Source organism: Podarcis muralis, chromosome 17, assembly GCF_964188315.1.
Source record: "Podarcis muralis chromosome 17, rPodMur119.hap1.1, whole genome shotgun sequence".
In the NCBI taxonomy this organism is placed as follows: Eukaryota; Metazoa; Chordata; class Lepidosauria; order Squamata; family Lacertidae; genus Podarcis; species Podarcis muralis.
In genome coordinates, this window is record NC_135671.1 from 30,402,791 (window position 1) to 30,418,964 (window position 16,174).

The 16,174-nt window shown below is 48.3% G+C and overlaps 1 protein-coding gene across 1 annotated transcript in view; it reads left to right on the plus strand.

Moving 5' to 3' along the window:
- The first annotated feature begins 13,934 nt into the window (after window positions 1-13,934).
- LOC114588073 (ovostatin-like) overlaps window positions 13,935-16,174 on the plus strand; it is a 56,228-nt gene continuing 53,988 nt past the window's right edge. The window contains exons 1-2 of the mRNA XM_077920921.1: window positions 13,935-14,202; window positions 15,017-15,200. Of these exons, the coding sequence (XP_077777047.1) occupies window positions 14,135-14,202; window positions 15,017-15,200 (252 nt within the window). The 5' untranslated portion in view covers window positions 13,935-14,134. The remainder of the gene's footprint in view (window positions 14,203-15,016; window positions 15,201-16,174) is intronic.

Sequence of the window (16,174 nt, forward strand, 5' to 3'; positions counted from 1 at the left end):
TTATGGGACTGGGTAGAAATTTATGCACCAGGCAAATTGGCTCCAACCTGGTGGTTTTGCCTACCTTATAGCAAGCATCACAACTGGGTTGAGAATTGGGGCAATCCTTTGTCTTGGATGAAGGGGAGGTTGTAGTCTCTGCCTACCCCTCCAAACACTGGGGTATCCCATTAAAGGGATCCTATTTGATGTAAGTCTTAGGAACCCTCGCCTGGATTGACCTATGCATCACTTCTGGTGGGTGGGACAGAAGTATTTTGATTGCCCTGTGCCCAAGCCAAACCAATTTTATCTGTACAGTGGTACCTCGGTTTTTTAACGTAGTCCATTCTGGAAGACCGTTCAACTTCTGAAATGTTCGAAAACTGAGGCACAAAGGGCCGTCTGCAAATTCATTGGAGAAAATTCGGGGGGGGGGACTCAGCGGAAGCCGTTCGACTTCCGAGGCATTTGAAAATGGAAACATTTACTTCTGGGTTTGCGGCATTCGAAAAGTACGCTCCACTTCACTATGGGGAGGAGTTGCGGTGGACCGCGTGGCCACCCACTCACCTCCTGGGGGCGGGGGACAAACTCCCACGTCGCCCGGGGGATCCCAGCCACGTCAGCGATCAGCCAGCCAATCTGCTGGCAGGTGGGGGCGTGGCCGGGACCATTTAAGCAGAGTCGTGAGCCGGAGGGCTTTCTCTAGGCTCACTTCATCAATCTCCCACCCTCCCTCCCTATTTTGCAGGTTTTCTTCATTGGCCTTGCTATGGACTGTGGTTGGTCACCGTTGAGGGGCCTGGTAGGAATGTTTCCACTTGGCAAAATTGGCATGGGCCATTTGGTTTTCGCCTACCTTGTAGCAATCATCACAACTTTGTTAGGTTGGCGGTTAGGGGGGAGGGGAGGTGTGACCATCACCTGCCCCTCCAAGCTTAAGGGAATCCGGGGGTGTGGATCTTGTTCAAAGCCCGGGGCGGGGCTAGGGCCATGACACGACCCCAACGGGAGCACCCTGGGAACTCGAGTTGGTATGCATCATCGGGGCTCCCCCTTCTGGTGGTTTACCCTTACCGGACTCCCTGCACAACGGGCAGGAGTCAGATATAGTCAGGTCCATTCAATGTCTAAGCCAATACCACTCACACTCTGTAATCAATAAAGTTGTGGCCAAAATTTGCCCAATAACATTAACCTGATATATGTGTCCTTGTGTGTGTTATTCTTCAACAAGGGGGTGGTTTCAGGGTCTTGACATGCAACTGTAACGTTCGGCTTCTGAGATGTTCAAAAACCGAGGTACCACTGTATTCAATAAAGTTGTGGCCTGTTTTGATCCAAATCAGTCTTAGTGGTCTTGTATTTATCTGGGGTTGGGGACTGGGAAGCACGATGCCTGGGCCTGCAAATAAGTTTTGGTGAATGCTGCATCTTTCCCTTTGGATGATGAGAAGCAAAGTGGTAGTAGGGGTGAATGGCTCCTGTGAAACATCTCCCCACATGTCAAAGAAACTGACGAACAATGTGCCTCCGTTAACATGGGATTTTATATTGGATTTTCTTCCTTTATTGATGTCTCCCTGTTGTGGGAAGCTCTCTAATTTAATGGAGGTGGGGGGAGTGCAGGGAACCTAATGGATGAGAATGATTTCATGTGTATGAGGCAAAAAAATATTGAAGCATGCGCAGTTTCAAATACACACCACCCTCTATGGGTATGGAGTTATAAACACCAGGGAAATCCATGGGGGATAAGGCTGGGTGGATGTGGGGGGGGGGGTAGTCAGGAGCGCCCCCACCCCAACCATTGGTTCAATTAATTAAGGTAATTAATTAATTAAATAATTAAAGGAACCGGGGGGGGGGTGCTTCTGTCTGGACACCCAGATGGGAGTTGTTGGCCATAGCACTCCCAAAATGGGGATATTGGGGAGGGGGTCACCCCGATTTGATGTACGACATAGGGCAATCCTTAACCTGGGGTTAATTGATTCAGGATACACAACCAGTGCCTGTGCCAAAACCTGCCGACATCTGTAATTCATAAAGTTGTGGCCTGTTTAAATCCCAAGACGTTGTTTATTGCAACTCCACCACTAAACAGATTCCATGGATTATGCTGGGGGTTCTCCTGGCACAGCAGATTTGGGGCTGGCGTTGCAGAGGCCCTGGGGGGAGCCAAGCAGGAAAGCCCCACTGTGCTAGCAGAAGTCCTTGTGCTGGCTTCTGCTAGCAGAACGGGTTAGTTAAATCTGCCCATAATTTCCACCACCTCCTCAGCATTGTGGGCCATCAAGCTAAAAAATGCAGCAGGGGCTCTTCACATTGGGAACTAAAGTTCATCCTCAGGTCATCACAGATGCCTCAACGGCAATCTCTCATTTCCCAAAGGGAACAACCTTGTGAGGTAAGCCATGGGATCCCGGTCTGACATGGGGAAAAGAGATAGGCCCAGGGGGCAAATATCTGTGTGAGAAGAAAATGTAGCCTTTGAGCCTCCAGGGGGGTCATCCCTCTGTTAATTCCGTTTATTGCAAGATGTCCTTCGAAGAAGGGGAAGACATTGCGCAAGAAGGCATACCGGAATTGGTGCAAAATCAGTTCTGGTGCAAATCCAACTCAATCTGCTGTTCTTGTATGTCCAGCACAACCAGTTATTGCAGGATTTCTTTGCCACTGGGAAATTGCTTCATGCTAACACTATGAACCTCTGGTTATCAACTTTTCGCTTCTCTATTTATTCTATCTGTTGCAATCTTCTCCGGATGTGGAGAGATTCCTTGTTCTTTTTTCTCCATACACCATTGTGGGTTTTCCTTTGCCCTCTGCTTGGACAGTGCACACTTTGCTAAGAAGATGCCACAACTCTCAGGTTCTTTCTCAATGAAGTTAGCTAAAAAGGAAACATCTCTAATTGGATGTTTTAACATCTCAGAAGTACCCCGTTTTGCTTCATTACAGTACGATTCATAACTTTGCTGCCTGGACCAAATCGAAGAGTTCTGCATGAATGAAAGAATGGAGGAAAAACTGTACAGTAATACCTTTGTGGAGAACTGGAAGCCTGTTGCTGAATTTTAGAAAGGAAATACTTGTGTCCCTGTAAATATTGATTATGATTTGTTTTAAAAGAGTAATGGGCTGAATCTAAGACAGAGACATGGTTAAGCCATAGGCTTCAACAAGTGTAAACAAGCCCAGCTGTGGTTGATTTACGCCATTATGAAGTATATGTCCTCAATAAATGACTTATTGCTGGACATGGTAGGGGAAACAAACCACTGAGAAACCCAGAATTTGAGGTTGAATGCTTTTGATGAAAAGAGCACTTGGTTAAATGTAAAGGTAAAGGGACCCCTGACCATTAGGTCCAGTCGTGGCCGACTCTGGGGTTGCGGCGCTCATCTCGCTTTATTGGCCGAGGGAGCCAGCGTACAGCTTCCGGGTCACATGGCCAGCATGACTAAGCCGCTTCTGGCGAACCAGAGCAGCACATGGAAACACCGTTTACCTTCCCACTAGAGCGGTACCTATTTATCTACTTGCACTTTGACGTGCTTTATGAACTGCTAGGTTGGCAAGAGCAGGGACCGAGCAACAGGAGCTCACCCCGTCGCGAGGATTCAAACCGCCAACCTTCTGATCGGCAAGTGCTGGGCTCTGTGGTTTAACCCACAGCGCCACGCGCGTCCCGTTACTTGCTAGCAATTGTGAAGGCTCTCTCCCTCCCACCTTTCTCTTTCCTACTTTTCTTAAAATAAATAAAAATCATTGTCAGATGCTACTGGTGGTTGCTTGTGAGTAACCAGGCAGGATTCTGACTTGACTTTTACAGGTTTTATTGTGCAAACTATTTACAGTGCAGATATACAAGGTTCATGACCGTCTCAGTCACTTGCAGAATCCGGGAGTGGCCCCTTCCAGCTTCTCCCCCAACGTAAGAACTTCGGCACCCCAAGCCTCTGCCTCCCCTCCTTGTGTTTCGCCCCTCTGCGCAAGCTGGGCAACGGAAGTGATGTGCATCCCTCCTGGCCAGCCAGGCAAGGTGAGGCACTAGAGCTTTCAGCAGCATCCTTGAGCCCTTTCCTCGCTTGGCTGGCCCCTTCCCTCTCTTCTCCACTGGAGGTGTGGCTTTCCCCACCGCTGGAAGAGGAACTGCTCCTCAGGAGTTTCGGAGGCTCTCTGTATCCCAACGGCACTGTGATGGCCTGGGAATCTGATTCAGAATCTGAACCTGAGGAGTCCCAGCCTGCACAGGAGTCCCCACCTCCAGGGCCGGCTGAGCCGGAGCAGGGACTTGAATCTGAAGGGCAGATTCACCAGGAGCAGACACCAGATGTATCCACTCTGGCTCCGGAGGTGATTGAGGGCCCATTGCCTGCAGGTGCGCCTCTCCCAGCCCTGTCAGGGGAAGGTGAAGCTGCCCCTGGGTCCAATAACCCTCCAGCCTCTCCTGAGCTGCAGAGGCTCAGGGCAGAGAGGCGGAGGGAACTGGGTTCTCTCAGGAGGAGTGCTTGCCTTAAGGCCCGGAGAGGCGGGTCACCTGTGGGCCGGGACCGCCCCTGACCTCAGAGGAAATAAAGGCCAGTCAGCCCAGTCCCAGGTTGCGGGAGCAACGACGTTGGAAACCTGTTTCTGCCAGCACCCAGACCTGTTTTCCCCAGAGTTCCTGACCACAGCCGGCTTCTTGCTTTCCACCCCGCTTCGCCCTTGGTGGACAGTCTCCAGACCCTTGGCCCAAGACCGGACTCTGACCACGCCTCACGGTAACCTTCCCCCCGGGACCAGCACAGGCACCCTTGCCTCCCTCCCCTGTTCCGATGGCAGTCCCCTGACAATCATCTTAACAACAACAACAAAGACTCTCCTCCCTGAAAGAGAGGGGAGTGGTTGTGGACGGGAGCCCGAACACCGCTCCTAGCAGGGGGCGTTGCCCCCTGCCTCCAGCTCACCTGGCTGGCACTCACGCCCCCCCCGGTGGCCGTCCAACCAGGTGCCATGGGGGTGCGTGTCCAGCAGCCTTTATGCTGCAGTGCCAGCCTCTCCTCCAGCCTCATTTCTCTTTGTCGTCCTGTGCGAGTGACATCAGGGGTGAGCCTATAGTTGGATTAGCATCAACAGGTGATGAACCCCTGGTGAATAAACCCACTTGTTTCGCGATCCAATGCCTAAGCCAATACCTTTTCATTGCTGTAATCAATAAAGTTGTGGCCTTTTTCTAGCCCATTAATCTTATATCACGTGTCCCTGTGTCTTCATTTTACTTCGCGGGGGTCGGGTCCTCGAACCACAACTTTAACACACGACGACAAACCATCACACACTGGCTAGTGTCATTCCAGAGACGTTCTTGGGGAGGAAACATGGGCACCTGGAGTTCTGCTCAGCCACCACAGACAATTTGTAAATGTTAGAACAAAAAGGTGGGGAGCGCTGAGCTGCCACACTAAGCACTGAGCAAGTTTCACCCCTGCAACACAAAAACAGTGGAAATACTTCACAAATTCACTGCCTGCAAATGGGAGTTGTGAATCTGCGGGAGGGGGTGACATTTCATCCCTATGTCAAGTGTGAGATGTCAATATCACTGTAAAAGAAACCACGACAACCTAGGTGCACTTGAATAAAATTATGAAAAAATAATATAAGGAACATTAAATATTCCACCTATGCTCAAACTGTATAATTATCATTAAACTCATATGTTACAAAATACCAGTAATCCTCTAGTGACCTGCTTAGTAAAATAAAAACAAAAACCAGAGCCTTCTGATGGTTCCCTCATTGCGAGAAGTGAGGGTACAAGGAACCAGACAGAGGGCCTTCTCGGTAGTGACGTCTGCCCTGTGGAACGCCCTCCCATCAGATGTCAAGGAAATAAAAGGTAACGGTAAAGGTACCCCTGCCTGGACGGGCCAGTCGTGTCCGACTCTAGGGTTGCGCGCTCATCTCGCTTAAGAGGCCGGGAGCCGGCACCGTCTGAAGACACTTCCGGGTCACGTGGCCAGCGTGACAAAGCTGCTCTGGCAAGCCGGCATGAGCGCAGCACACGGAAACGCCGTTTACCTTCCCGCTAAAAAGCGGTACCTATTTATCTACTTGCACTTAGGGGTGCTTTTGAACTGCTAGGTGAGCAGGAGCTGGGACCGAACGACGGGAGCTCACCCCGCCGCGGGGATTCAAACCACCGACCTTACGATCGGCAAGTCCTAGGCACTGAGGTTTTACCCACAGCGCCACCCGCGTCCCTAAGGAAATAAGCAGCTATCTTATTTTTAAAAGACATCTGAAGGCAGCCCTGTTTAGGGAAGTTTTTAATATTTAATGCTGTGTTGTTTTTAACACTCGATTGGAAGCTGCCCAGAGTGGCTGGGGAAACTCAGCCAGATGAGCGGGGTAAATTATTATTATTATTATTATTATTATTATTATTATTATTATTATTATTATTATTGCTGCCTGCACACCTAGAACTTCCCAGCTGTTTGGAGAAATGGACTCTGCATAATAGAATCATAGAATGGTAGAGCTGGAAGGCGTCCCAAGGGGTTGATTATTCCGCCCCCTGCAATGCAGAAATCTTTTGCCCAGCCTGGGGCTCAAATCTACAACCCTGAGAATAAGAGTCTCATGCCCTATCAACCTGAGCTATTCATATAATAAGTTTAATAATAGTGGGTCCACCAGTCAAGAAGGGGTTTCTGTATCTGCTGTGGAGGGAAGTGAGGGGCAGATGGGGCTCCTCAACCTGCCCAGGCTTGCACCCCAAGGAGGCCACTTTGGTCCTGCTAATGCAGCGGTTTGGCTTTCCCCTGGGAGGTGCACTCCATTGTCTCTTGAGACAGACGGATGCCAACAACCCCCCACATCAGTTACGGGCTTACTGTAATGTCTGAAAAGGGATGCGGGTGGCGCTGGGTCTAAACCACTGGGCCTCTTGGGCTTGCCGATCAGAAGGTTGGCGATTTGAATCCCCGTGACGGAGTGAGCTCCTGTTGCTCTGCCCCAGCGCCTGCCAACCTAGCAGTCTGAAAGCACACCAGTGCAAGTAGATAAATAGGTACCGCTGCAGCAGGAAGGTAAACGGCGTTTATGTGGCCTCTGGTTTCCGTCATGGTGTTCCGTTTCACCAGAAGTGGTTTAGTCATGCTGGCCACATGACCCGGAAAGAAGAGTTTGGATTTGATACCCCGCTTTATCACTACCCAAAGGAGTCTCAAAGCAGCTAACATTCTCCTTTCCCTTCCTCTCCCACAACAAACACTCTGTGAGGTGAGTGGGGCTGAGAAACTTCAGAGAAGTATGACTAGCCCAAGGTCACCCAGCAGCTGCATGTGGAGAAGTGGAGACGCGAACCCGGTTCACCAGATTACGAGTCTACCACTCTTAACCACTACACCACACTGGAATGCTGTCTGTGGACAAATGCCGGCTCCCTCAGCCTGAAAGCGAGATGAGCGCCACAACCCCATAGTCGCCTTTGACTGGACTTAACCGTCCAGGGGTCCTTTACCTGTTTTACCTTAATGTCTAAAAGGGGTTAAGGGATAACTATCTTCACCCTGCTCTGGTTACAGAGCTTCCCAGGGTCTCGGCTCTATTTAAACAAGAGCTCTGGATTAGATGAATGGCAATTCTCATGTGGTTAGAGCAGCTAGGAGGATACCTCCTCTTTGATTGGCTGCTTCAGGCAGTTCTTGAAAGGAGTGACTGTGTAACACAGGAAACGCTTCAGTACCTGAGTGAATGGGGACAATCCCTGGAGGATGAGATTGCAAAATGTATGTGCCAAGGGGGAAAAGACAGAGCGTGGAAACTCATTGACCCCACCTGGCTGTAACTGCTACAGAGAACATTTCCTGAAGAAAAATGAAAGAAAGGTTAAAGAACCCTGGGAACAAAGGCTGAACCCATTGTGTTTTTCATTTTTTAAGAGGTGACCTTTCATAGGAACTACAGAATTATATAGTTGTGGAGCTCAACTTCTGCCAATATTACATTTTTCATCTCACTGTGCACTATGTAGCTATGAGTTATACAACATGATATACACAATTATTTATGTAATTACTGACTTAACATAACAATGCAATTATTTCCCCCACCATTCGTGCCAATGCAAATACCCCTTTCAACAGACAATGCAAAGGAAATGCAATTTAAACGAGACAGGGGGGAGCAGTCTATCATATATCATTTGCAGACCGAAGAAAGCAATATTCATTCTAGACATGGGGCAAGTAAGTGAAAGCCAGCAATTCCCACTGCCGTTTCTGTTTTCGTCAGAATCCTCTGACATCCTTGTAAGGTTCTGATTTGAGCACAATCTGAACAGAAGCTCAAAATAGTCATCAAAGTTCATTTTGATATAGTGTCAGATAAAGCCACTTCCAACCCTAGGGAGGAGGTGGGGTTGTGGGCTTCCCGCCCCCATCTCCTGTGCGGAGGCTGGCTCTCAGCCCCATGCGTACGGGGGGAATCCTCTGCCGCGTCATCCCTGGCCAGCCTATCGGCTGGCTCAGGGGGCGTGGCTTGCCACTCTTAAGGCAAGCACGGCAGAGGAGCTTCCTCTTTGCTGCCGATCAGCTGGCGAATTTCCCACCCACCGTCCCTTTAAGGTTTCCCTTTGACCTTGCTATGGACTTCGGTTGGTCGCCGTTAAGGGGCCTGGTAGAAATTTTTCCACTTGGCAAATTGGCACCGGCCATTTGGTCTTTTCGCCTAGGTAAAAGGTAAAGGTACCCCTGCCCGTACAGGCCAGTCTTGACAGACTCTAGGGTTGTGCGCCCATCTCACTTAAGAGGCCGGGGGCCAGCGCTGTCCGGAGACACTTCCGGGTCATGTGGCCAGCGTGACAAAGCCGCATCTGGCAAGCCAGCGCAGCACACGGAAACGCCGTTTACCTTCCCGCCAGTAAGCGGTCCCTATTTATCTACTTGCACCCGGGAGTGCTTTCGAACTGCTAGGTTGGCAGGCGCTGGGACTGAGCAACGGGAGTGCACCCCGCCGTGGGGATTCGAACCGCCAACCTTTCGATCGGCAAGCCCTAGGCGCTGAGGCTTTTACCCACAGCACCACCCGCGTCCCCGGTCTTTTCGCCTACCTTGTAGCAAATCGTCACAACTTCCATGGTTTGGCGGTGAGGCATTGGTCAGGGTATTGTTATGTAGATGGATGGGGGGAGGAGCGCCATCACCTCCCCCGGTTGTGAAGGGTAGTCTGGTAAAGGACTCCGGGGGCGTGGCCCTGTCAAAAGTCTAGGGAGGCCAGGGCCCAAGGCACACCCCTGAGCGGTGAACCCAGGGGAGTGCCTAGTTGATGCGCATCAGCAGGGCTCCCCCTGCTGGTGTTAACCCTTCCCGGCCTCTCAGGCATATAGCCTGAAGCCGGATAGTTGATTAGGACCGATGCCTAGGCCAATACCACTCATTTCCTGCAATCAATAAAGTTGTGGCCAATTACGCCCATTAACCTTAACTATGGTGTCTGGTGTCTTTATTTTTTCTGGTGGGAGGTGGGAACTCGCCACGCAATGTTCATACCCTCAGGTGTTGACCTCCTAACATACAAAAGTGCCTGTGGGAATTTGTGGGAGTTGTGGGCCTTGCACATGCGGTACCATCAAGGGCCGAGGTTCCTCGCAAGAAGGCCCACTTGCCCCCATTACACCCCATTCAGTTGAATGGCTGGAGAGAGTTTTAGCGATGGCAGCAGGCCAGGGAAACTGGAGCCACAGAGGTTCTATACTGCAGGTCTAACACAGTATAGCACATTTGTCATGGAGGTGGGTGGGGAAGGGGCATGCTCTGCATCACACCAGGCAGCCCCTGCCATTTCCACCCTAGGGGCAGGAGGAGACCAGCAGCACCTCCTATTCTCTGAGATGCCACTGTAGAGATGGCACTGGGACTGCCAAGGAGGTGGAAGATCTGGCCTCCATTGAGTGTACCATAGCTGTTGCGGTTACTGTGGTCAGTAGTGGAGCAAGGTGGGGGCATTGGGGGCGGGTTGCCCCTCTTAGAATTCCTGCTCTGTGATTGCAGTCATGGGATTGTTGTGTTTCACATGACATGATATGTTTTGACTCCACAGAGTGGGAAGTGACGAAGACAGGGTGTTTGTGTTACTGTGTTCCGTGAAGTGGGACTATTGTCCTTTGTTCTTTTTCTCTTTGCTGTCTGATGCTAGAGAGAGAGGGAGCCGTGTTGCAGTGTTCCTTGTGTGTTTACAGTGGTACCTCGGGTTAAGTACTTAATTTGTTCCGGAGGTCCGTTCTTAACCTGAAACTGTTCTTAACCTGAAGCACCACTTTAGCTAATGGGGCCTCCTGCAGCCGCTGCGCTGCAGGAGCAGGATTTCTGTTCTCATCCTGAAGCAAAGTTCTTAACCGGAAGCACTATTTCTAGGTTAGTGGAGTCTGTAACCTGAAGCGTATGTAACCTGAGGTACCACTGTATATGTAAATAAAGTAGATTAGCCAAAATGCTGAGTTGCTGAGGTCTGTCATGCATGGTGCGCAAACTCTGCGGATCCCTAAGTGTGCTGGCATCGGTCTGTTGGCATCGGTTGCTGTGATGTTCGTGCTGAAGAAAGCTTTTGAAGCTCCCGAACGATCGACCAGGAGGGAGAGAACATGCCAGTCGGGCATGTGTCTCTGCCAGGGTCCTACTCAAGTGTAGGCTGAACTCCTGACAGCCCTTGGTGCCACCACTGAGGGGGGGTGACAAAATGCTGGGGGGCACTCACCCCGGGGTCTGCAGCATGCCCAAACCACATGTCTCTCCCCACGGAGCATCCTGCCCCAGCTGGCCCCGCCCCCACGTGCGGCTGGCCCCGCCCCCAGGCACAGGGCACGCACACCGCCCCAGATTCCCGATTGGCTTGCTCCGTTGCTGACTGTAGTGGCAGCAGTGGTGGCGTCAGGCAATGCATTCCTTTGAGGCTGGGTGTGCCCACCCTGCGGATCTTGCCACCCCAAGGGATCCCCTCGCCTCGCCTCATGGGGGGACCATCCCTGAATGTGAGAACACCTGCTTCTGAAATAGTCAAGTAGCAGAAGAGTTGCAGGAACTTGTACTCTCCCCTCCCTCATTTCAATTGAAATGCCACAGGTTCCTGATTATGAAAGCTCACCTTTTCAGCTCAGAAATGTGGCAGGGGGACTGCCTTTCTAAATCTGCTTCCCAAGTCTCGGCTCCCACTGACTAGCACATCTTGCCAACAACAAGTGGAGGAAATTTGGCTCATAACGCAGCCAATTTTCTTAATTTGTTGTCGTGGTTGATTCAGAAACGATCCCTCTGGGTGTAACACAATTTGGTGCTAATCCCTACCTGAATGCAAAAATATTGAATTACCAAATTCAGGCCAATAACATCACTAAAAGTACACGTCAATTGCTTCTTGTTGAGTAAACAAGGTGGTTAGGAGGAATAACTTTCTCATTCTTAAATGGTGGATATTGCTAAGAAGAAAACTATCCAGAGCAACTCAGAGAGAGTGAAAAGGGATTATTTGCTAAGATATTTGTCAGGGTAGGATGGGTGAAATCCCCTCCCATTTAACTGACAATAAAGTGGGTTTATATTTGCTTAGCTGAACCAGTTGAACAATTCTTTTCCTGGGAAACTGTCCCTGCAGATAAACAAGAGATTATGGGCTCATCCACATTTCTGCTAGTCCTGTGCCTAAAAAGATAGGGTCCAAGCAGTCCCCCCCCCCTGTTCTGCACATTTCCCAGGAGAAACCCACTTTTTAGCTCTAATTTGGAACCAATGGCAATCTGCAGAAAACTCAACTTGCTGTTTGCTCTGATTGAGCACTCAATAGAGGTTTTCGCCAGCAGGACAAGAGGGAGTATGCAGCATGTAGACCCATTGAAATTAATGGACCTAAGTTAGTCATGTTCATTCATTTCAATGGGTTTACGCTGAGCAAAACTTAGATACACCGTTCTACTTCAGAGCTGCATAGCACGGAAGTTCTGTACCAATCTCCAAAGAACTATAGAGTGCTGAAAAATTCAAATTCAAATGAGGCAACATCATACACACAGTATTTCACTGAAATATGGTTCTTATGATATCTTTATTATTTGACTGCATATAACACATATACGTATCTTGTGTCTGTGAAGGTACATGTTTCGCAAAAAGATACAAATCATGTTCCTCAGCTACCTTCGCCTATACTGCCATTTAATCCCAGGATGGGGAAACCGAACATATCACCATCATTTACTATATTTGTATCATGATGTCATCAACAAAAACCACAGAAAGCACAGAAATATGCAACTATGGCTTGTGTCCCATGTGCACCTAGGTGTGACATTCAGGTACAATGGCTACAAAGAGAGAACTTGTGGGATGAAACATGGCCACAATTTATTTTAGTTAGCAGAGCTTGGTGTGGTGTGAAACAAGGGTCCATCTATTCAGGAAGTCCGCCTGCTGAACAATACCTCTCTCAGCCCACCTGCTGGGCAACCAGGAGCAAGTCTCCACAAACTTGGGCCCAACATGGCGCAGGCTGCTGCAGCCTAAGCGTGTGGCAGGTGTCCTCTGCTCGCTGAATTAGGGCTGAGGCCTTAAAACTCCACCCGCAAGCCTCCTTATGTGAGTCCCCTCACAGGCTATAGATTCTGCCCACAGCTGCATCAAATTGGAACTGCAATACAAGCAGCACATAGCCATGGGGAAGTGAAAAGCTTGCCACCTCAAGCCAGTTGAGGCTTCCCAGTTGAGCCAATTCTTTCCAACCCCACCAGCCAGTGTCCAGTCAAAACCCAAAACAAAGAATCGAGCGAGAGGAGCAAGTTTCCCGCATTGCCTCACACCCAGGGCCAGATTTAGGTTTGATGAGGCCCTAAGCTACTGAAGGTAATGGGGCCCTTTATATGTACAGCTGCCCTTTGTCAACAACAAATTGCTGCTGTTTTTTTGTGTTGAATATATGCTATATGGTAATTTATGGACTTAATAGGTATCTAAAGCCATTTGCACATGCAGAATGTAGGCACCCTGTATATAGAAATGAGCAAACCAGTGACATTTTAGGGAGCAGGCTAGCAGGCAGGGCCCATTACCTACATCATAGGAGCCTACACAACACAAAACACTGTTGCTGTATATAGGTTTTGTTTTACAGGGGTGCCTCGCAAGACGAAAAGAATCCGTTCCGCGATTCTCTTCGTCTAGCGGTTTTTTCGTCTTGCGAAGCAAGCCCATTAGCGGCTAAGGGGATTAGCGCTATTAGCGATTTAGCGGCTTAGCGGCTATTAAAGGCTTAGCGGCTAAGCTGTTAAAAGGCTATTAACGGCTTAGCGGCTTTGAAAAGGGGGGGGGAGCGAAAAAAAATGGCGAGACTCGCAAGACGTTTTCATCTTGCGAAGCAAGCCCATAGGGAAATTCGTCTTGCGAAGCGCCTCCGAAACGGAAAACCCTTTCGTCTTGCGGGTTTTTCGTCTTGCGAGGCATTCGTCTTGCGGGGCACCACTGTATTTGCTTTTTATCTTATATTTTGGAAATGTACATCCAGGTTTTTTTTTCCTTTAAATTTTTTTGGGGGCCCCAAGAGAGTGGGGCCCTAAGCTATAGCTTGTTTCGCTTATACGTAAATCTGGCACTGCTCACATCACATGGATGTCACAAAATGGCCCTGTTATGTAATGTCACCGTGCCAAGATTTCCGATACAACAAAAATGAACAACAAATGAGATAAACTCTTCAGATCAACCTCTGACAAGTAGCTTTTAAGACTCCATAAATGCCTTCAGAACTGGAGGCCAGGGATTGCCAATGCAAAATCAAGTAACCACGACAGGCTTTTTCTGGCTTTGTAATTTTTTACTTTCTTGCATCAGATTGAGGAGGATGGCCCAATTTCCCTGTACTAGGTCACAGAAGATATTTAGATAGCCACAACCAGATACAGCTGGGTGGCAGAAAGTTCACCTGTTTTCTTATAGGTTCTGAGGAGTGTCAGGGGGTGGACGTGTGGCTCTTTCACATGTCCTTGCTGGGTTTATAAAGCTCTGGCCTCCAAACGCAGCCAGGGAGACAAAGGCAGAACTCGCTTTTCCATTGTGGAGATTGCAACATTGTGGTCATCCTCAACAGAGCTCCAGCTCTCAAATCATTCAGGGCCATGTTGGGGCTGCAGTTTGTTCTGGGTATTCTCATATTCCATTTTGGTGCTGCACAGGAGGCTACGTTGTAAGTTATAACCAGCATCTTCTTATAATATTTATTAGTTGACTGTGATTAGCTTCTTTGTTTAGCACAATGCTGCTGTTATCTGATGTTTCTGAACTTCCAGGCCTTTGGTCAGGCTGACATTTCCAGCTAAGATGAATAGAGAGTCGTCGTAACTTTTCTCCAGATATTATTAACAGGGCAAGGTTAATAAGAGCAAGGTGTGAAAGTCTAACTGTAGGGAGTTTTTATATATATATATATATATATATATATATATATATATATATACACATATATATATATTATTGACTTATGCCCCACCTTTCCCCCAATGGAAAGACGGCTTACAGATAAAAACAAGAAGATAGAAAAATACTATGAAGCACTGATAAAACTAAAACTATATACATTATAGATATACATGTATAAAATCTGTTTAAAACATACCAATGATTACAATAAGAACAGCATGATTTTATGTCAAAGTGTTGTCAAGCTTTTGTTGGTGTCAAGTGGCCAGCAGTTGTACAGAACGTCTCCTGCATGACAAGTTTCACTTGACAAAATTCCCTTACCTGTACAGGTATTAAAGGTGCAGTAGCCTGAATGAACCAGATTACATTTCTTCCTAATTGTCTGTGAATAATAAAGTATTGAATTTTAGAATTAACGCATAGTTCTTCTCGGCCAATATTGCCTAACGGCATAGTAACTTTCCTCATGCATCTGAAAGCAGGCTTTCTGCCTAATAGCTGAAGGATGGGATTTTCATGTGCTGTGAGTTGCTTTTGCTGGTACGAACTAATACAGCTGCTCTTTTGGGATTTCACAGGCAGTATGTCCTAGTAGTGCCTTCAGTACTGCAGAGTGGCTCTGCAAATACAGCCTGTGTGCAACTTCTCAACCTCAAAGAGACTGTAAACCTGAATGTCTTTCTGGAATATGAGAGGCGTAATGTAACTGTTTTCCAAGAAGTTGTGCGAAGGAAAAGCTTGTTCAAATGCAAGTACTTTGTGGTAAGTATTTCTTGCCTCTGTGACAATTAGAAAGAGACATAAACGGAGAGGAAAAGGGGAAAGGGGACCATAGACTTGTAGAGGTGGAAGGGACACCAAGGGTCATCTAGCCCAACCCTGTAAGGATGTTGAAATTACAAAATAGGATAGGGAAGAGGAGCAAGAAGGGATAGGAGGCCTGCGAAAGAGCAGAAAATATTGTTACCTGCCCCCCCTCCAATCTCCAAGCGGTGCGAGATTCCAGGTGTTCCAGATGCTTACTCATGGTTCGCATTCCCTTTTGGAAATGAGGCACAGCAGAAGCTGTGGTGTCATTATGCTATATGGTTTATTTACACATATATACAACCTCAGCTTACGATGGAGGGGTTCCAAGCAATGACTTTCAAGCAAATTCTGTTTCTCCCATTCCAGCCGCTTTGGAGTCAAGTTGCTAGCCCACATCGTGCTCTGATCCTCACCCCCTCTTCAGTTTGCAGTGTTTTGACACTAGCACCTCCCCCCCCCCCACTCACATTGGGCAAACTACCCTTCTGGAACTCTCTCCTAAAAACTCTGGCATTATCTTCTGCTAACTATCCAGAGCCCGGAGCGCGGCTCCACCCACCTCCTGGCTGGCATATCCTTTACCTTCTTGCCTTATTTTTATTCTGTGAACGATCCTGAGATCTTTTGATGAGGGGTGGCATAGAAATAAATAAATAAATAAATAAATAAATAAATAAATAAATAAATAAATAAATAAATAAATAACATACATACATACATACATACATACATACATACATACATATTGGTCCACCACCTCTTTCCCCCCTCTTTTAATGGCCCATCTCTCTAGGAGATTTCCTGAATGGCTTGGCCTGTATTTTAAGCACTTTGCTAAGTTTGGCATCTGGCACACAGGAATTAGAAGAGAGGTTCTGGGATGAAAAGGGGAGTCTTAAAACAATAAAATAATTATTAGCTGAGAA